This window comes from Ovis aries, chromosome 12, assembly GCF_016772045.2.
Source record: "Ovis aries strain OAR_USU_Benz2616 breed Rambouillet chromosome 12, ARS-UI_Ramb_v3.0, whole genome shotgun sequence".
NCBI classification, from domain to species: Eukaryota; Metazoa; Chordata; class Mammalia; order Artiodactyla; family Bovidae; genus Ovis; species Ovis aries.
The window spans coordinates 41,764,834-41,787,175 of NC_056065.1; the positions used below are offsets into that span (position 1 = coordinate 41,764,834).

Here is a 22,342-nt window from a genome sequence, read left to right on the forward strand (position 1 = left end):
GCACTGGGTTACTGGTGAGGATGGGTCAGGTCTTGCTCGTTGTCTCTCTTAGAATCATGCAGTGTTGAGAGGAGCACGCACTATACAATGGTAAGGAAGCAGCGATCCACCCCCAAGGTCAAGACTCCACATTTTCTTCAATTCCTTTAGAGAACTGAAAAGGATAAACCATTTCCATGCCCAGCAGTATCTATCAAACCAGTTGCAAGAGCTGTTCATGGCTCAGAAGAATAACTGGAGTTGTTTCCACATCTCATAGGCTGCATACTGTGTCTTTCTGAATATCAGGTTATACCTCAGCTCATTGCAAGAATTGATACGCCGAGGCCCCTGGTGGGACGTCTTATCCACCAGCTTCTCACAGACATTGGTCGGTACCACCCCCAGGTGCGTGGAGTCCCCGGGCACTTTTCCGTCTAACCACTGACCTTTGATTTGGCCATCAACCTTTCCTAAACCGCTCTAGGGACGCAAATGCCCCTGGGAGCCAAGAGTCCTGTCCTGCCCCCAGGAGCGTCTGCCCAGCTGACAGGCTCAGGGACCCAGGGTCTTCTGGGAAAGAAAAAATTCCGCCCAAGGCCACACAGCCCCTGCCTGGTAGACTTGGATGAGTGTCAGCACCATACTCTTGTCATCCTCCTTTTACACATTTGCAAACGCTCCTTCTGTGCTTGCTTCAGGCCCTCATCTACCCGCTGACAGTGGCCTCCAAGTCCACCACCACGGCCCGGCACAATGCAGCTAACAAAATCCTGAAGAACATGTGCGAACACAGCAACACCCTGGTGCAGCAGGCCATGATGGTGAGTCCAGGCAGACTCGAGCCACCAAGCAGAGGTCTCGAATGAGACGCTCGAGCCACCAAGCAGAGGTCTCGAGTGAGACGGCCTTCCTTCCTCAGGGCGAGGCCGTGTACTCCCTCTGCCGGAAGGAGTTCCTCCTGTTTCTCCGAGATGGGCCTTTCTGAGCTTAGCTCACCCTTAGCACGTCCCTCCATCCCCTTTCTGATCCAGGTGAGTGAGGAGCTGATCCGAGTGGCCATCCTCTGGCACGAGATGTGGCATGAAGGCCTGGAAGAGGCATCTCGCTTGTACTTTGGGGAGAGGAACGTGAAAGGCATGTTCGAGGTGCTGGAGCCCCTGCACGCCATGATGGAGCGGGGACCCCAGACACTGAAGGAAACATCATTTAACCAGGTATGGGATAAAAAAAGACATGAACTGACGGGACCCCAAAGTCTTTAGCAGACTCCTTTCCCTCTAACCTTTCTGCTGACTTGAATAAAATGTATTTTAATGGAGGGAGGTCACAGGATATAAAACACCAGAAATAGAATTGTCATGAAGTTACAAGAACCCTTCCAAAACTTTAACTAGAAAACCACGAGGTACCTCACAAGGCCATCTCGTCTTTCTTCCAACCTCACTTTACCTGAGAAGCCATCCTGAGGGTTGGGCTCCAGGACTGGAAAGCTGCCGAGCAACCCAGCCAGTGCCGTCCGGCCAGCATACCCTCCCGAGCAGTTCTGCTGCCTGCTGGGGACTCAGAGTTGGGCTTAGTCAACACAAGTGACACCTTATTCATTCTCCTGCTTCCCCTCTCAGGCATATGGTCGAGATTTAATGGAGGCCCAGGAATGGTGCAGGAAGTACATGAAATCAGGGAACGTCAAGGACCTCACCCAAGCCTGGGACCTCTATTACCATGTATTCAGACGAATCTCCAAGCAGCTGCCTCAGGTAGGATCTCATGGCTCTAACAGGGTTACCAGTCATTATAGTCCTTTCTGTTCCGCTGCCTGTGAACATTCTGATACTAAGTCCTCAGCACCTGGCTCCACTTCTACCTGCAGACTTTGGGACAAGGCATGGCTACTAGCAATCCATTGAAAAATATGTAAACGGCATTTCAGTTCCTCCTGAGAGGCAGAAAGCTAAACCCTGTGGTAACTATTCACAGCTCACATCCTTAGAGCTGCAGTACGTCTCCCCTAAACTTCTGATGTGCCGGGATCTGGAACTGGCTGTGCCGGGAACTTATGACCCCAACCAGCCCATCATTCGCATTCAGTCCATTGCGCCGTCTCTGCAAGTCATCACATCCAAGCAGAGGCCCCGGAAGCTGACGCTTATGGGTAAGGCCCCTTGTGCACTTTTGGTACTCGAGTCTCCCTCCCAGCCCGGGGGACCCCTCCCCTCCTGACGCAACTGCTTGCTGTCCACACCACTAACCTTTCTCCCATGTATTGAGAGTCGAGTGAAGGACATCCTCGCTGAGACTTCTAGTTGATTCCTACTGTTGTGCTTCCTTAGGTGAGACCTATCAGCCCTACCCCAGTGCAGGTGGAAGGGAACCGTGCAGGCCTACAGCACGGAGGTGGGTTTGGCAAGGGGCCGGTCAGGGGGCCGATCAGGAAGAAAGAGGCTGCGGATGCAGCACAGCAGGTGACAGGCCATGTTGAGGAAGGCCACCTGGGCTGGAGTGTCCTTTATACTTCACATCCTCTCTGCGGGGAGGCCTTGTAAAGTGAACTTAGTGAAGCAACAGTTCTGACAGTGCGGCGTGCCACCAGGAGGGTGGTTTTGAAGGCCTGAGTGTTCTGCTGGTACTCGGAGCTCTCACACCTTTAACAGTACTCATGTTTCTTAAACAGTGATTATTCACCAGCGGTGGTGAATGCTGGGTGGTTGTCTCTGTAGGCTGGTCTCTTCTAATACTAACATGCGTGTTGGTCAGCTTTCAGCAGCTTCTAACTAAAGAGACTTTAATGAAGGACTGTTTTCAGAGGCATGGCTGAGTTAAGAGGGCCAGTAGTATGAAGTGTATAATTATTCACCCCTGCCCTTCAGACCTAGAGGGCATGGAGCCCGGCAAGGGCTGTAACCTAGAAAGAGAAGGCATCCCCTGATGCCGTGGTCCAGACCAAGGGAGGGAGCTACTTCTAGAACCAGAATCTGGCCAGTTGTCAGGGGCAGGTACCCCGACCTCTCCCTCTTCTACCCTCTAACCTTTTGACAGTGCCCCCATTGGCCAAGCACACCAGGGAGTCCAGGGGATGTGGTCTCTAGGAGTCCAGGCTTCTAAGGTCAGAGCAGGACAGAGAGTGGGTTGGGGAGGTAACATGTAGAGTGACCATCTCTGTACAGACTCATTCCTGGCACTTGAAGATGGAGCTTTTTAAAAAACTTTACTTACTGTTGAGTCGAACATGTCACTGGGGGACCATCAAAAAGAAGACCATTCTTTTGATGGCCATTCACCCATTCTAGGGCACGTTTCTTCCGTTTGTCAGGACAGTGTGACTGGGTATGGTATGTGTCTCCCAACCTGCGAATGCAGTAGTGGTCCCCCAGCCAACAGGATGGAAACCCTCTGATCCTCGCTGACTGCTCCCCGCTTCACTCCCCACAGGCAGCAATGGGCACGAGTTTGTCTTCCTCCTGAAGGGCCATGAGGACCTGCGGCAGGACGAACGGGTGATGCAGCTTTTCGGCCTGGTCAACACCCTTCTGGCCAATGACCCAACGTCTCTTCGGAAAAACCTCAGGTATTCAGGATGCCACAGAGACAGCCCTAGATAACTAGAGAAATCGAGTTATTTCTTATTTCTCTTCCAGGTCGTCACTTACCTTTGCCAAGTAAATGATTCTGTACCTGACAGGAGGTCGTCAGTAGCCAAGATGTCAAAGAGAAAGACTCTCCATTGGTTTAGAGTGTTCTCAGGGGAAGTCCTTCAGAGGACTCAGAAAGGAACATTTCATGGCCTTTAGATGGGAGGTTCCACAAATTTGATGTGTTCTATGCCAAATGAAATGACCGCCCTAACAAGCCCGTCCTGTCCTCAGGCTTCTCTCACTCCTCTTTCTGTTAAGAACATGGATGTTAAGTGGGGAGGTCATTTTAGGCTTAGAAGTCATCATGGGATTGTTCCCCCAAAGCAGTGAGTTTGTTAGGCAGGTTGGGAACACTGGTGGTACCTTTATACCATCAGCTCCAATTGTGTTTTAGGTTTTACGCATTGCACCACGTCCCTCATCACATGCCCCACAACAGCCTTGTGTGGATAGGCTCATTAAAACCAGTTTGCATATGCCACGAGTGGCTCAAAGGTCTGCTCTGTTTTCTGTTCATTGACCCTGCTTTCCTGTGGGCTTTAGCATCCAGAGATATGCTGTCATTCCATTATCAACCAACTCGGGCCTCATCGGCTGGGTGCCCCACTGTGACACACTGCACGCCCTCATCCGGGACTACAGGGAGAAAAAGAAGATCCTTCTCAACATTGAGCATCGCATCATGCTGCGAGTACGTGATGAGGCTGCCAGACCCAACCCTTCGGTGTCTTGAGGGTGAAGCTGGCAAGTCAGTTCAGTACAGAGCTGTTTTCCTTGTTCCAGCACTGAAAAATCTATTCAAGGGAATTAGCTGTTGACAAAGGATTAATGGTATGAGTCTTTAAGCAGATAACCACCTCTAAGAAACAAGGATCCTAAAGCCCAGCAATTAGGTTTTCATCACCCTGCATGAGACTGGACAGTATTACTCATCAGGCAACATACATCTGCTGATCCTAACATGGTACACAGCGCTGACTGGCTGAATGGGGAAGCAGGGAAGCAGTGTTCAGTAGGTGTGTGAGGGAGAAAAGTGAGAAAGTTTATGAACCTCCCAGTGCCCTCGTTCACACTGAAGCTGGTACCGAGGCAAGGCCTGATGCTTGCCCCTTGTGCCCTGGCCCCTCCTGTGGTCCTCAGGTTAGAGTGGCCACTGCTTCTCCTTTTGGTGGCAGTGGTGAAATCAGAACCCATCTCTGCCTGGCCTCAGAGCCTTGTTTCTTCCTGGATATGCGTTGCTCATCTCAGACTTGTGTCTTGGTGCAGATGGCTCCGGACTATGACCATCTAACTCTGATGCAGAAGGTCGAGGTGTTTGAGCACGCTGTCAACAACACAGCTGGGGATGACCTGGCCAAACTGCTGTGGCTGAAGAGCCCCAGCTCTGAGGTATGGCGCCCCTGCACTCCAACCTCCCCTCTCGTCAGGAAGGTTTGTTTGCTCCTGTACACTTGGTGGACGTGTCCTGTAACGATTAGCCGTAGGTGATGTGTAGCCTTTTAGAGCAGAAACCGAATGGCCGAGCCACGTAGTCTAGCTGTAGATAGTTTCATGTTTCAACCATTGCTTACAATAGTATTTTGTTACGGCTGTTAAATCTTTTTCATATATATCATTAATTTCCTATTTATCTGGTTTTTCAATTTTGTTAATAGTATGTTTCTAGGTTTGAAGTTTTTATTTTGTTTTGGTTTTGATGTACATTTTTAAATGTTAGAAGTTAATAGATTTTTTTAAAATCCTTTCTTTAAAGTTTCTTTGGCTTATATTTAGAAATGCTCTCTCCACCTCAAGATTTTCTTGTATTAATTATAAGATTTGTTTTTACATTTAAATCCTTAACCCAAGTTAGAATTTAAAGTTAGGGTATAGATTTTATTTTTTTAAGGTGATTAACCAACATGACAGTATTACCAGGGGCTTCCCAGGTGGTGCTAGCGGTAAAGAACCTGCCTGCCAATGCAAGAGATGCAAGAGACACATATTCGATCCCTATGTCGGAAAGATCCCCTAGAGGAGGGCATGGCAACCCTCTCTGGTATTCTTGCCTGAAGAATCCCATAAACAGAGGAGTCTGGCAGGCTACAGTCCATGGGGTTGCAAAGAGTCAGACACTACTGGAGTGACTTAGCACACACACAGTATTACCAAATAATCCATCCTGTAACAAAGTCAACTTTTATTATATACTAAATTCTTATATGCCCTTGAATTTCTTTCTAGAATTTCTATATCGTTGGTCTTTCTGCCTGTTTATCCTCAAGTATCCCACTGTTAATACAAGTCTTTTCTCACTACTTATTTACATGTAATTTTTTTCCAGGTAAATTTTAGGATCATTTTGTCAAGATTCCCAAGAAACTTTTATTGAAATTACATTGAATGTATTAAATAATCTGGAAGGATATTGCATCTTTTCAGTCTTAAGTGGATAGCCTTAAATGGATATTTTCATTTACTCTAGTCTCTATATTTCTAAGCAAAGTTTAATTTACTTAGTCATCTAAGTTCTACACATTTCCAATTAAGTTTATTCTGAGCAGTTTATTAATTTTGTAATTATGAATAATTTTTGTTCCCTTATACATTCTAACTGGTTATTGTTGAAGCAAACAACTGATTAGGATATAATTGTGTTGAAAACCAGTTAGTTTTCAGAGCCTTGGTTCACACGTGCTTCTGTGTTCTAGGTGTGGTTTGATCGAAGAACCAATTATACCCGCTCTTTAGCGGTCATGTCTATGGTTGGGTATATTTTGGGCCTGGGCGATAGGTAAGTGAATTTGTTTCTTTGAATATTCTTTCTCCATTATATAGTTTTCATGAATGATTTCATTTTGTTTTCCAGTGAGCTTTATGACCGTTTGGTAAATATTTGTATTTTGTACTTCAGCTGTTTTTTGCAGCATCAACCTTAGTCCCCTATTATTGTCCATGCCATCAAAACAACACGTCAAACTAAAGAGAAGAAAAACCATAGTTCAGGGGTACTTTCTCCATAGGTTGGTTTAATGTATTAAAATCCATGTGAAATCCAGTTGATTTTATTGATTCAATAAACATTTATCAATCATCACTATGCTAAGATAAATAATCCTATTTCTGTAATTAAAACCAACCAAAATAGATCCCTCTGATATTTCTACATATTAAAATTCATCCAAATGTACTGACTGCAGAAGTCATTTAGGAATGTTCAGAAATTTTAAAAAATAATAATATTCTGATGTCTACAATTTTTCTTCTGGGATCATTCTCAGGCAGTTATTTGAGAGTAAAAAAATTTAATCCCACAAAAATAATAAATTCCTGTTTTTAAAAAACTTGGTAGAGCACCTGTCCAGAATACCCAGACGCTCCTGCCTGGAGGAGCTCGGGACTCAGGGAGATGAGAGCCTGTCTCGAAGAGCCTTGTCACTCTGAGATGCCAGCACTGCCAGAAACCTGTGACCAAAGACCTTGGGGAAACAAACTGTCCTGGTATCATGGGGCAACTTGTGATTCATACAGGTCAATTCTCATTTGAGCCCTAGAGCAGGGGTCAGCACACTTTTTCTATAAAGGGCCAAATAGTAAATATCTTAGGCTTCACTGGCCTTACAGTCTCCATCACAAGTACTCATCTCTGCTGCTGCAGCACAAAAGCAGCCCAAAACAATGCATGAACAAATGAGTATGACTGTGTTCCAATAAAAATTATTTGTAAAAGTTCGGGGTGGAGTGCTGCCTTTGGCCTGAGTGCTGTCATTACCAACCCTTGGCCTAGAGTCTCACAGACCTGGGGATTTGTTCATCCGAGCTGTTCTCTCTTCTGTTTCTCAGACATCCATCCAACCTGATGCTGGACCGGCTGAGTGGAAAGATTCTGCACATTGACTTTGGGGACTGCTTTGAGGTGAGCATATGTTCCAGAACCCAGAGGACCACCTTCTACCCCACTCCAACCATTTAGGCAAACTTAAAAGCCCAAATGCCGTATTCTTACCCCTGACTCTTCTCTCAAGGTGATAGAACATCAGTCTAACAGATGAAGTATGTGCTGTTTGATTTTTGCTGTTACAGGACTCAGAAAAGGAGATGCTGGTTGAAGGCCTGGGCGTGATACACACTTACCTTTTTTCTCTCTCTCCCTCCCCACTCCCCATCTTCTCTTTTTTTATTTTTAAATTTTTAGCTGTCTTAAATTACAGCGATAAGTCCCATCACTAAACTAGACTCACACTGCTTCCTTTCTATGCTCTAATTGAAATCAGTGCTGGTGATGCACAGGAAAGCCACCTACCTGCACCTGGCTCCAGCTGAGGAAGGCAGTCTCAGTGGACCTGGGTTTTCCCTTTATTACCCTTAGGTTGCTATGACCAGAGAGAAATTCCCAGAGAAGATTCCATTTAGACTAACGAGAATGCTGACCAATGCTATGGAGGTGAGTGGATGTTGGTAACAAGCTGCTTTGAAGTAGGACCAGTACAGTTCTATCCCCTCTCCAAAGACAGACTTCCTTCCTTGTTAGATCTCCAGCTCCTCAAATGCCCAGCTTATGCTGTAGTCGTATCCTCTAACAGATATTTTCTACCCTGTTAGAAATGATCAGTCTTTAAAAGTCTCACCCAACCTTTACGCCAGATCTTGTTTCGTATGAATGACAGTCCTGACCCTTTGCTCTGAGGCGTTCCCAGCCTGGCCCCTCAGTGATGGCCATGCCCTCTCTCTGAATGGGGTGACACGCCCTCTGAGGTGATGCTGGGTGGTAAGGCCTTCGGGGACCAGCGTGGTGACTTCCGTGGTGATCAGCTCTGGCTCGTCTGCAGGTCACGGGCCTTGATGGCAACTACAGGATCACGTGCCACACCGTGATGGAGGTGCTCCGGGAGCACAAGGACAGCGTCATGGCCGTGCTGGAAGCCTTCGTCTATGACCCCCTGCTGAACTGGAGGCTGATGGACAGTGAGTCTCAGCAAGAGCCCGGGTGCTGGGGTTCACCCTTCCCACAATGGGCGTGGCCAGTTCACAGTCCTGCCGGGCTTCACACACAGAGCCCAAGACCCAGGACTCAGCTGCCACACCACACTTCCACAGGGCAGCTATGGTGGCTGGAAATCAATTTCAAGTATTTTTATTAACTAAGAAAACTCTGGTCATCAGTTTAGATCTTGATTAAAGCATTTTTCAGAATAAATAAGTACTCTAGTGACTTCTGTTAGGTTTCATATTGAATAGCAGATGGAATTTTTACAGAATTTGCAAACAGTTTTGCTGTCTCAACAGTGTCTTAGTCTACTCTTTATTCCGAGCTCCTCAGAAGGTGTTTACTAATCAGAGGCGTCTTCTCTACTCACTTGTTATCTAGTTTACATCGTCTGAATCCCACTCAGCCATATAAAATGCCCCTCAGGATCAGATGCCTTGTGAATATCCACCCGTTTACTCCTGAGTGTTACGTTTTTGGTTTTATCTTAGTTATGGCTTTGGGGAAATTATATTTTTATGATTAAGGGAAAGTATATCAGCCAAGTTTTTTTCAAATCAAAGTTTGAAGCACTTTTTAACCCTCCTTTTCTTTCTTTCCCTAGCAAATACCAAAGGTAACAAGCGATCACGGACGAGGACCGATTCCTACTCTGCTGGCCAGTCAGTAGGTGAGTGCTGAAAGACTGTCCTCTTTTTGTCCAGGGTATTTCTAGAATAGGGCAAGTCACTGCCTTTAAGGCATGACTTAAGTAATAAGCATCTAATGTATTTCAGGAAGAAGTGGGTACCTAAATCTCAGAAATTTTGATCACACTATCCAATCTTAATCTACATGTAAAAACATAAATCAATTAAAAGTTTGTCTGAATTGGACTTCCCTGGTGGTCCAGTGGGTAAGACTCCACACTCCCAATGTAGGGGGCCTGGGTTCGATCCCTGGTCCAGGAATTAGATTCCACATGCCACAGTTAAGATCAGAGATTCCATATGCTGCAACTAAGACCCAGCAGAGTCAAATAAATTTAAAAAAAAAAAAATTTTTTTAAGTATGTCTGAATATTAGCCAGTCTTTTAGCATGCCCTTTAATGGTATCTGGGATAATTATTAGCTATGTTACCTTAATTCTAAAGCTTTGGGAATAGCTCAGAAATGAGAAGATGGAAGTAGTGGAAATATACACACACTGTTGCCTGAGCAGCTAGGAAGCCACAGGAAACACTGTTCCCAGGAATGTGGTCCACAAAGCAGGGTTACAAGAAGATAACGCCCCTCTGAGAGCCAGAACAGGCTCCATGTATTCCCTGCTTTCAGACATCTTAGAGTCAAGCTGTTTGACTTGTTTACCCTTCCCCTTTGCCCCTTATCCCTAACCCAACCCTTTGACCCCCACATTCAACAACATCCTACACAGTCATATTTTAGAAATACCATTGGAATGTAAAACAGTTAAATATTCTCTCCAAATACTTAGGGAACATTTGCAGTTGGTTACCAGCTAGGTCAAATGGTATTCAGAGGTATGAAAACAATGTGACATACTGAGCATGCTCTGAGGAAGCACAGAATCCCGGAGTGTATATGCAATAAGAGCAGCTCACTGCACTGTGTAGGCCGGTGCCATGTGGTTTGGTTGGGAACCAGGGGGTGGTAGGCCTTAGAAAGGCGGTATCACTCTGAACTGCAAGGGTTAAGGGAGCCCGTGGGCTGGTAGAATTGAAGCTGAGCCTTACTGGATGAGTGGAATCTGGATGGGTAGAAAGGAAGAGAGTGTTCTCACCAGGAAATGGGCATCCTGGATCCGTGTCATCTACGAATAGCTTGGACTCTACCTTGGACACCGTGATAGGACTTGGGAATCCCTGAATCACCCACAGTGTCTGGGGGCCTCATGCGGATGACTGGTCTCACCCAGATTATATGACACTTGCTGTTATAACTCTCAGGGTCTGCCTTGTTCATACATTATTGGGTGACTCCCATGTGCCACCTGTGATATACCGAGGGGAGTTAGGACAGCTTGTTCTGGTGGCACCAGTGGTGGTAAGTTAAGTTCGAAGGACTCATGAATTAAAGTATTATCATCACTAGCTTTGGTTTGAAGACCAGTCGTGTCCCAGGGCAGTGTGTAAATAGCTTCAGAGTTCTGATTCTAGATACCTCTCCTGAAGGCCACAGTTAGCAGAGGGTGAGGCTAAAGCCTGTGGACTTCTCCCCAGAGTTGATGTATAAATTCCTCCAAGGAATAACATTTCAGTCACATGTGTGATCCTTTGAAAGCTAGTTTTCTTTATGTTATGACCAGTTTGGGTCCAACCAACCAAATTTTTGTAGCCAGATCTTTGACCTGTGAGCCTATTCTGTATGTCAGAACATTTTATTAATGCTGTGTGTTTGCAAATTCATGCAGATTTCAAGCCTTTCTTTGAGGGGGTGGGGGAGTTGTGCCGGCACTTTGTGGGATCTCAGTTCCCTGACTAGGGATTGAACCCAAGCCACAGCAGTGAAAGCACTGAGTCCTAACCTCTAGACAACCCAGGAACTCCCTAAAAAATGTCAAATTCATAAAGAGCAAAACACTTCCTATTTCCTTTATCCTCTGAGACAGGTGGGGCAGGTGTTAAAAGAGAGATCGTACATGAAGAATTAGAGCCAATACCTTGGAACGGTGGCTTCTTGGTGTTTTAATTTTCTGCTGATTTTTTTTTCCTCCTAGAAATTTTGGATGGTGTGGAACTTGGGGAACCAGCCCATAAGAAAACGGGGACCACGGTGCCAGAATCTATTCATTCTTTCAGTAAGTCCAGCCTCTGAAGAATTGCATCAGCTACTAGCTCATTAAGAAAAGAGCAGCTGTGAACACCAGGAGGAGGGTCAGTAAGAGGAAGCAACAGAACTGCCTTTGAGCAGCAAAGGTCCCATGAATTTCTCATTATATTCTGAGGACAATGATAGATGAAGAAGAATTGCTCCACACTTACAAAAGTGAATATGTGAGAAAAACAGCGGTGTGCATTGAACCTGTTATGATGATCCAATCTTACTATTATTTCTGTTTTTGTTTATTCCAGTTGGAGATGGTTTGGTGAAACCAGAGGCCCTAAATAAGAAAGCTATTCAGATTATTAACAGGGTTCGAGATAAACTCACTGGTGAGTGTATATATGTGTTTACTTAAAAGGAACATAAAATCTCCTTGAGTGGGTGTTCAGCCCAGTTTCCAGTGGTATTGGTGCCTAAAGTGTGACCCTGTGCTACTAACTGGAGTGTCTCTGAGGCCAGCAGTGAAGGATCCTCTCTGATTCTCTAATGACCAATGAACTTCCTTTAAGTAATGTTAATCTCGTTTTAACAGTGAAGTTTAACAGTAAAGTTCTATTGAGTCCAAAGTCAGCCAAATTCAAGAAAATTAATCATCATGGCTGAATATTAAAGTAAATCTGACCACTTAGTTCATTGCCCACCTGTGCTGAGATAACTGTTACGGAGTGGAGAGCCTGGATGGGAACACCATGTACTTTTGAACAGGAAACGTGTCACACTGACCAAGTGGTGTGACGTGGGGGTGGAAGGCAGGGAGGCCAATGGCCCAGCACCACCGCTGGGACCCCACAGGCCTGTGTCTCTTCCTCTGGCCAGAAAGTGACAAGAACACCTCATTCAGAAGGCGGTGAGGATGAGCTGGGATGTGGGAGGCCCAGCACATAAGCTCTGTCATCAAGGCATATTGGTTCCTTGAGCACCTGCAAGCGCTAGATGTTGAAGAAACAGTGTAGGTTAAAAACAGGCATCTTCCCTGCTTTCTTGGGACTTAGACTCTAAAGAGGAATACTGTTGTAAGTGGAAGAGAGACTAGGGCTGTGATGATAGTAACAGGGGAATTTAAGTCCAAGCGTTACAGAAAAGCTTCCCTCAGCAAACTACCTAGGAGCCAAAATTTGCTAGAGGAGTTAATTAGGGCAGATTCTTCCAGGTGAAGGAAACAACATGTGCAAAGACCCTGTGGTAGGAGGGAGAATGGCAAGAAAAAAGGTCAGAAAGGCTGGCAGACCAAACTGGCCCCAGGAAGGTGAGAGGAGCACAATGCAAAGTGTTTGGACTCTGAGCGGGCCAGGGCCAGACCGTGCAGGGCCTTCTGTTTTTACCCTGTATCTTGTGGGCAGTGAGAAACCACTGAAGAGTTTTAAGGGGGTGGAGGGGAGCTGGGCAGGTTTGCATTGTGAGATCCTGCCTGCTCTGACTGTGGGGGAAGCAGGGTCTGGAGGGGAGGAAGCAGCTGCCACAGTCGATGCCAGTTGGACAGTTGATTAGACAAGGGTGGCAGTGGAGGTGGAGTCGAGAGCTGTTTAGGAGGAAAATGCAAAGGATTGATGATGGGCCGTGAGGGGTGGAGAGGGATCAGGGGTGGTTCTGGGTCTCTGGTGGCCTTCTGAGAGCTCTGATGAGCCTGGCAGCCAGAATAATGCAGTGGAAGAGAATGCGAAGTGAGAGAAGGGACGGAGACAAGTTTCAAAGCTCTCAGGAAGTCTGGCTGTGCGGGGAGGAGAGAGGACATAGCTAAAGAGGGAGAAGTTGGATGAGCAGTTCTGTTTCCTTCAACAGGAGGAGGAATGTGTTTACAGAAAGTGAGCACATGGTGGGGGCGGGGGGGTTGCAGATGTGAGTGAGAGGCAGCATGGTCAGTATTGTAAGGCTCCTGACAAAGAGGAGGCAGTAGATCACAGTGCAAGTGAATTTGGCCTTAAATGGGAGGAGGGCCCGCTCTCTGGGGTGATGGAAAGGAGGAAGGGGGAGCCCGTGTTGAACAAAGCTGGCACCTCGAACATTGCCCAACATATCAGGGCTCTGAACTCTGCCCTTAGTGAGTCAGTTGGCTCTAGAGGAGGAGATGAGGGCACCTGCCGAGGGTGAGGAGCCAGAGGAGAGGTTTGGATGCTCAAGGAGAGGAGAGAACTTCGTGGTGGAGATGAAAGGGCGTATAGCCAGAGGAGCTGGCCAGGCAGTGCTGAGTGCCCATGTAAGGCTGGAGACTATGAGTGTGTGATGAAAGCAGGCAGCCCTGCAAGACAAGGGGCTGGAAGGAGAGGCTGGTAGGATTGAAAGAGGCTTCTTGGCCACTTGCCCTACTCAAGGGTAATGACGGTATAGAAGCCCACTGGCCAGATCTTTGCCACTCCTGTACTCTGCCCACTGTAGGACTTTACCTTCTGTAAACTGAGAGCCGAGTATATATTAGTGTTTATTAGTATATATTAGGTGTTTATGGGTCACGTGGAGGTGAATTTAAAAATCCAAGTATTATGTAGCATTTATATTCACGTACGAGGGGGAGGGGAACTGATTTAGGCTGTGTGGACAGTTGAGCCTGGCTGGGGGACTGTGGAGCTGGGTGGTTGGTACCTGGTGCACACTGGACGCTTTTGTTCCTCATGTCTAGGTCGGGACTTCTCTCATGACGAAACCCTGGATGTCCCAACACAAGTCGAGCTGCTCATCAAACAAGCGACATCCCATGAAAACCTCTGCCAGTGCTACATTGGCTGGTGAGCACCTCTGTTCAAATAAGCAATCAGGCCCCTACCCTGTGCCCCAAAGCCAGAGTTGCAAAAAAAGATATGTGGGGGTATCCATACAGGGAAATTGGGTATCCATAGAGGGAAACTGTGTCTCACATCTCTTCAAAAGTTTATACTCACTGGGTGTGCTCATTGTTCCAAAAAGGGGAAAATGGAGACATGGATGTGTATTTGGAAGGCAAACACCAAAGTGAATTGAAATGACATGTTAAATTGACTTAGACGAATAGGTGAGGCCCCTTATTTGAGGAGTGGGGGTGTTCTTTCTGGGGTTTTGCTGTCAATTCAGAGATACAGGAAAGGCAAAGGAAAAGAAGCCAGAGGGGTGACAGAGAGAAGGAGATGAAAAGACAGATTTATCATCCGCGATTGTAACCTCAAGGACCACTCTGGGGTCTGCTTTGATTAATCGCCTGAGGCATGCTTGAAGGTAGAAACTAGAGAGAGAGGGTGACGGAGAGGTGTCCTTGCGGGACCACAGCAGGCGTCTGGCGGGCTGGAAACGATAACGCCTGTCCTGCACAATTAGCTGTGGGAGATCTCAGGGAGGGTCCCGGGGGTGGGCAGACCTTGCTCTTTCCATTCTCAGTATATCTGCATAAAGCTTTGAAGAAGCGCAGGTTATTAAAATATTCCTTTTCTCCTTGTCTCGTTAGGTGTCCTTTCTGGTAACTGGAGGCACAGACGTGCCCACAGCACTTCTCTTGAGGCTTTTGTACTTTGGTGTCTGCTTCCACTAAACTGAAACCATGGTCAGAAAGTTCAGCTCTGAAATGTAAATGAAAAGAACTACTGTATATTATAAGTTGGTTTGAACCAACTTTCTAGCTGCTGTTAAAGAATATATTGTCGGAAACATAAGGCTTGATTTGGTTCCCAGGACAGTAAACATAGTAATACTACAAAAATCAAGCCCTTGATTTTGGGGAACAGAAGATCTTTAACTTTAGAAATACGGGTTTTGACTTAACTCACAAAAGAACTCAGAAGTGTTTGCTGACAGGAGAATGGCCTAGTCGTTCCTCTCAACATGGACACAGCAAACTCAGCGCAGTCACGAAGCCTCAGGTCGTGGAGGACACGGATTAGGACTCTGGATTGTAAAGACGTGGAGAAGCTGACTTCATCGCCTTCACCCATCTCATTACCTCACTGGTCCGTGGACGCAGCAACAACCCTCGCAAGACGGGCCAAAATGGGTGGGAAAGGTCGGTCTTCTGCCTCATCCGCCACGCTGCGACATACACACTTCAAGCCAAGACCCGAGCCACTAGAGGACAGTCTGTTCAGATCGCAAGGCAGCCTCGGCTGGGCAGATGCACGGAGGGGATCACAGTGCAGTAGGAGGCCCACCCTGGCCTTCTCAGCCTGGTTCTGGGATGTCTTCAGTGAGGTCTGAATGCCCTCCGTTTGGAGCAAGGCCTTGGAATACGGAAATGCTGTCATGGAGGTGCTGACACAGAGAGGGAAGGTCTAGTACATGTTGGGAAGTAGGAGCAAAAGAAATCTTAAATGAAATGCACAAAGTATAAAGTGTACCCATGTCTAGACACCATGTTGTATCTGAATAATTTTTGTGCCAATAAAAGACATCAGAATTTTAAAAACATGAATATGAGTGGCTTTTTATTTCTGTATATTAGTTCACGAAAGAAACAGTTATTCCTTCAACGTTCACTAACACTGAGTACTGGGACTGTGCAGGACAGGGTTCTATGTGCTGTGATCCCTGTCCTCGGGGTGTTCCCAGGCCAGACTAGACAGAGCCACATCTCTCAGGAGCCACCCGGCCACCTAGTGTGAAGAGAGAACCATGAGAGCCTTGGGTAAGGGGCACTGGTTCCACTGGGAGCCTCACAGAAAGGGGACCCTTGCCGGGGGTCTTAAATGGGAGTGGGAGTCTGTCAGATGAAGCAAGTGAGGACGTCCTCATCAGAAAAGAGGTGTGAAAGCCCAGTACTGTGCAGGAAGGGTGCGTGTGAACCTGAGCCATGCGAGACTGCAAGCATTAGGATGCTTTTCATACACAGAAACAGCGGTTTCACACACTGGGACCTCACAGGTCAGCATGCCCGGCTCAGTGGTCACTGGGAAATAAAGGAACTAAAAGGAGGCTAGAAAGTAGATCCAGGCCAGACCGGCTGCCTCACAATCCAGCGGCAAGGAGTCTGAACCTGATGCTGTGGATGGCAGGGAAGGAACCATGTGAAGTTTTAAAACAAGTAGAATCTCAGTAGTATTTTTTAAAGAAACTAGTATCAAACAAGTGGAAAGAAAAGCTGCAAAACCTAGTAAAAAAAGCTGTTGCAATAATGAAGAGAAAACTTACACGGAGCCGGCAAGTACTAGATACAGATTCCTTTAAAGAGCATGCCTAACGAGTTCTTCCAAAAAAATACTGTTTTCAGTTGTTGAGCTAGATTTCTTTTTCTAAATTTCTGTGGACCACAGCTACCCAGTGAGAACTACTGACTGATTATAAAAGTGATTCAAAGAACTTATAAAATGGATCTAGAGATTATCATACTAAATGAGGTAAGTCAGAAAGAGAAAGACAAATACCATGTGGTATCACCTATATGTGGAATCTAAAATACGACACAAATAGGGACTTTCCTGGTGGGCCAGTGGTTGAGACTCTGTGCTTCTACTGACGGGGGCATGGGTTCAATCCCTGGTTGAACTAAGATCTTGCATGCCGCACCACGCAACCAAAAAATAAAATACACAAATGAACATACCTACAGAACTGAAACAAGACAGCTATAGAGAACAGACTTGTGTTTACCAGGGGATGAGGGAGAGGTGGAGGGAAGGATTGAGAATTTGGGACTGGCAGATGCAAACTATTACATATAAAATGGATAAGCGACAAGGCCCTACTGTGGCACAGGGAACTATATTCAATGTCCTGTGATAAACCACAATGGAAAAGAATCTGAAAAAGAATAACTGAGTCACTGCTGTACAGCAGAAATTAATATTGTAAATCAACTATACTTCAATAAGAATTTTTAAAAAAGAATTTATTCCCCAGTGGCTCAGACGGTAAAGAATCTGCCTGCAATGCAGGAGACCCAGGTTCAATCCCTTGGTTGGAAAGATCCCCTGGAGAAAGGGAATGGAAACCCATTCCGGTATTCTTGCCTGGAGAATCCCATGGACAGAGGATCCTGGCAGGCTACAGTCCATGGGGTCGCAAACAGTCAGATAGGCCTGAGCGACTAACACTTGCACTTGGATGAGAATTATAAGGCCAGGAACCATATTTTATGGGACTTTGTATCCCCCAAATCCGTCAGAAGAGCAGGTGCACTGTGGTGCTCCATGAACACTTACTGGAGAACTCCTCTGTTAGAAATGGACTTAAATCTCAGTAGTGGGACTTCCCTGATGGTCCAGTGGTTAGGAATCAGCCGTCCAATGCAGGGGACGAGGGTTCGATCCCTGGTCGGGGAAGAAAGATGCCACATGGCCAAGGCCCGCACACCATCACTATGCAGAAGGCTGTATGCAGCAACGAGGAGCCCATGCGCTGCAACTAAGACCTGACACAGCCAAAAATAAATATTTTGCTCCCCAAAACATGACCAAGTTCTATGTGAAATAACTATCAATGACAACAGTGATGTCACCCTCGCTGTAAGACAAATGGCATGAGAATGGACGGACTCGGGAAAATGGTGGCCACCTACGATAAAGACATATTTCTTAGGACATGGAAAGTTCTTGGCATTAAGATGTTTGGTGAATCCAGTGGGTTTTAGGTTATATCTAAGCAAAACCTTCTGACTACTGAAGTGACTTAGCAGAGGGAGATGAGGTGCTAATAGAGGCTTTTATATTATTATTACTATTAATATTATGCCTTACACATAGCTCGTGGGATCAGAGTTCCCTGACCAGGGACTGAACCCGAGCCCTTGACAGTTAAAGTTCAGAGTCCTAACCACTAGACTGCAGGGAATTCTGTAAAAGTTTTTAAAGACAGCCTAATCCCCCTATTAATCCAGGGTGGTTTCAAGTAACCAGTGTGAGGGGAGGGCCTTATATATCTTGGAGACAGCTAAAGCAGTGAGAGTCAAGGCTGTGGTATCAAATTGTTCAGTCACCAAGTCGTGTCCGAATCTTTATGAACACATGCACTGCAGCACACCAGGTCTCCCTGTCCCTCACCATCTCCTGAAGTTTACCCAAGTTCATGTCCATTGCATCAGTGATGCCATCCAGCCATCTCATCCTCTGATGCCCTCTTCTGCCCTCAATCTTTCCCAGCATCAGGGTCTTTTCCAATGACTCAGCTCTTTGTATCAGATGACCAAAATACTGGAGCTTCAGCTTCAGCATCAGTCTTTCCAACAAGTACTCAGGGTTGATTTCCCTTAAGATTGACTGGTTTGCATATGGACACCTTATCTTTGACAAAGGAGGCAAGAATATACAATGGAGTAAAGACAATCTCTTTAACAAGTGGTGCTGGGAAAACTGGTCAACCACTTGTAAAAGAATGAAACTAGATCACTTTCTAACACCACACACGAAAATAAACTCAAAATGGATTAACGATCTAAATGTAAGACCAGAAACTATAAAACTCCTGGAGGAGAAGATAGGCAAAACACTCTCCGACGTAAATCACAGCAGGATCCTCTGATCCACCTCCCAGAATACTGGAAATAAAAGCAAAAATAAACAAATGGGATCTAATTAAAATTAAAAGCTTCTGCACAACAAAGGAAAATATAAGCAAGGTGAAAAGACAGCCTTCTGAATGGGAGAAAATAATAGCAAATGAAGCAACTGATAAACAACTAATCTCAAAGGTTGCGATCCAAAAATCTGCAAGCAATAAATGCTGGAGAGGGTGTGGAGAAAAGGGAACCCTCCTACACTGTTGGTGGGAATGCAAACTAGTACAGCCACTTTGGAGAACAGTGTGGAGATTCCTTAAAAATTGCAAATAGAACTACCTTATGACCCAGCAATCCCACTGCTGGGCATACACACCGAGGAAACCAGAATTGAAAGAGACACATGTACCCCAATGTTCATTGCAGCACTGTTTATAATAGCCAGGACATGGAAACAACCTAGATGTCCATCAGCAGATGAATGGATAAGAAAGCTGTGGTACATATACACAATGGAGTATTATTCAGCTGTTAAAAAGAATACATTTGAATCAGTTCTGATGAGATGGATGAAACTGGAGCCGATTATACAGAGTGAAGTAAGCCAGAAAGAAAAATACCAATACAGTATACTAACACATATATATGGAATTTAGAAAGATGGCAATGACAACCCTGTATGCAAGACAGCAAAAGAGACACAGATGTGTATAACGGACTTTTGGACTCAGAGGGTAGGATGATTTGGGAGAATGGCATTGAAACATGTATACTATCATGTAAGAATCAAATCGCAAGTCTACGTCCGACGCAGGATACAGCATGCTTGGGGCTGGTGCACGGTGATGACCCAGAGAGATGTTATAGGGAGGGAGGTGGGAGGGGGGTTCATGTTTGGGAATGCATGTACACCCGTGGTGGATTCATGTCAATGTATGGTAAAACCAATACAGTATTGTAAAAATAAAGTAAAAAAAAAAAAAAAAGATTGACTGGTTTGATCTCCTTGCTGCCCAAGATACTTTCAGGAGTCCTCCAGCACCATAGTTCAAAGGCATCAATTCTTTGGTGTTCTGCGTTCTTTACAGTCCAGCTTTCACAACTGTATGTGACCACTGGGAAGACCATAGCCTTGACTATAGGAACCTTTGTCGTCAGAGTAATGTCTCTGCTTTTCAACACACTGTCTGTCTAGGTTTGTCATAGCTTTCCTGCCAGAGCAATTGTCTTCTGATTTCATGGCTATAGTCACCATCTGCAGTGATTTTAGAGCCCAAGAAGAGGAAATCCGTCAGTACTTCCACCTTCTCTCCCTCTATTTGCCATGAAGTAACAGGGCCAGATGACATGATCTTAGTTTTTTTAATGTTTAGTTTAAGTCAGCTCTTTCACGCTCCTCCTTCACCCTCATCAAGAGGCTCTTTAGTTCCTCTTCACTTTCTGCCATTAAAGTGGTATCATCTGCATATCTGAGGTTGTTGATGTTTCTCCCACCTATCTTGATTCCAGCTTGTAACTCAGCCCAACATTTCTCATGATGTGCTCAGCATATAGGTTAAACAAACAGGGTGAGAGCAGACAGCCCTGTTATACTCCTTTCTCAATCTTGAACCAATCAGTTGTTCCATACAAGGTTTTAAACTTGCTTCTTGACCCGCACACAGCTTTCCAACGAGACAGGTAAAGATGTTCTGGTATTTCCATCTCTTTAAGAGTTTTCCACAGTTTTTTATGATCCACACAGTCAAAGGCTTTAGCATAGTTGATGAAACAGAAGTGAAAGTCACTCAGTCGTGTCCGACTCTTTGTGACTCCATGGACTATACAGTCCACGGAATTCCCCAGGCCAGGATACTGGAGTGGGTAGCCTTTCCCTTCTCCGGGGGATCTTCCCAACCCAGGGATCGAATCCAGGTCTCCCGCATTGCAGGCAGATTCTTTACCAGCTAAGCCACAAGGGAAGCCCTGTACTACCAAAAGAAGAAGCCCATTGCACTTCCAATCTGACCAGATCCTGCAATTCCCAATCTGCGTCCTCAAACACCTCATGGTCACGAGCAGTGCTTCTATCCACATAGATTGGAGGCACAGCCATGACAAAGACTCACTTTAGGACTCTGGCCCCTGAGGCAGGCAGCCAAGAGAGTGACCTCTAGCCTGAGAGACATTCCTGGAGCTAGAGTTCCACCTCGCTCCCAAACGTGCTCTTGCAACTTTCAGCTCCTAGCAAGCCTAGGCACTTCCACACAGGGGGTCTAAGTAAAAGCACATAGTAACAGCATGGATCACAAGTCCCTTGAAAGTCTGTGATCCGACAGATTAGGTTAGTAGTTCTAATTCCCCACTCAGTTATGAAACAGCTAAAGAGAACAGGAAAAGCTGACCCAGAAAGGAAAGTTTGGTCCACATGCTTCGCCCATTTCTGGCCGCCTCCCTTGCAAGGATGTCCGGTGTCTCTTGGCATTGGCAGGTCGGTATAAACCCCCGACAAGGCTCCCCTTTTTGGGGCTGCCTTCAGTCATTATGAGGCACCATGAAACCGCAGAGCAGGGCTCATCACTTGCTTTGCACAGGGCACGTCATTAATTCATACAAGCACACCATAGAGTTAGTAAATCAGAAAACGTGTGTACTGACAAAGCTGAGAGGCTAGAGCTCTGAGTGTTCTTACCTTATCCTGAAGATCCTGGGCAAGCCCCCAAGATGATAGCTTACGGTGAACAGTATCGGATTCATGATCTCTGAAGAGTTAGCTCGGGACCAGGGACCAGCCTTGATCACTCAGGAACTTTTGTGCAGCAGAGTTTTACTCAAGTATAAAAAGGGACAGAGAAATCTTCTAACATAGACATCAGAAGGAAAGTGCCCCCAATGAAACAGAGGTAGATGTTTTTCTGGAATTCCCTAGCTTTCTCTATGACCCAGCGAATGTTGGCAATTTGATTTCTGGTTCCTCTTCCTTTTCTAAACCCAGCTTGGACATCCAGAAGTTCTTGGTTCACATAATGCTAAAGCCTAACATGCAAGATTTTAAGCATGACCTTACTAGCACAGGAGATGAGTGCAATTGGCTGATGATTAGCACAGTCTTTAGTACTACCCTTCTTGGGAATTGAGATGAGGTTTGACCTTTTCCAGTCCTATGGCAACTGCTGGGTCTTCCAGATTTGTTGGCATAATGAATGCAAAACTTTGACAGCATCATTCTTTAGGGATCTGAATAGCTCTACTGGAATTCCATCACATCTACTAGCTTTATTAACAGCAGGGCTAAGGCCCACTTGACTTCACTCTCCAGAATGTTGGCTCTGGGTGACTGACCACATGATCATAGTAATCCAGTTCATTAAGATCTTTTCTGTACAGTTTTTCAGTGTATTCTTTCCATCTCTTCTTGATCTCTTCAGCATCTACTAGGTCTCTACTGCTTCTGTCCTTTATTGTGCCCATTAGGTAACAAATTAACTAGTTTCAAATCTCAACTCTGTCTCATCCTACCAGTGTGACTTCAGAAAAGCTCCTTATTTTCTGTGTTTGCTTCCTCCACTGAAAATG

At 45.8% G+C, this 22,342-nt stretch overlaps 1 protein-coding gene across 4 annotated transcripts in view; it reads left to right on the forward strand.

Annotated features, from left to right (window-relative positions):
* The window catches only part of MTOR (mechanistic target of rapamycin kinase), a 125,670-nt gene extending 109,901 nt beyond the window's left edge, over positions 1-15,769 (forward strand). For 3 of the 4 annotated variants that reach the window (XM_060395928.1, XM_060395927.1, XM_027975551.2), the window contains 17 exons: positions 289-387; positions 681-803; positions 1,014-1,196; positions 1,605-1,739; positions 1,960-2,134; positions 3,412-3,547; positions 4,158-4,305; positions 4,881-5,003; positions 6,305-6,387; positions 7,437-7,509; positions 7,963-8,037; positions 8,423-8,558; positions 9,185-9,250; positions 11,297-11,377; positions 11,652-11,732; positions 14,018-14,123; positions 14,813-15,769. In XM_060395928.1, the coding sequence (XP_060251911.1) occupies positions 289-387; positions 681-803; positions 1,014-1,196; positions 1,605-1,739; positions 1,960-2,134; positions 3,412-3,547; positions 4,158-4,305; positions 4,881-5,003; positions 6,305-6,387; positions 7,437-7,509; positions 7,963-8,037; positions 8,423-8,558; positions 9,185-9,250; positions 11,297-11,377; positions 11,652-11,732; positions 14,018-14,123; positions 14,813-14,828 (1,839 nt within the window). In that variant the 3' untranslated portion in view covers positions 14,829-15,769. 4 annotated transcript variants of the gene reach the window in all.
* Positions 15,770-22,342: the final 6,573 nt, after the last annotated feature.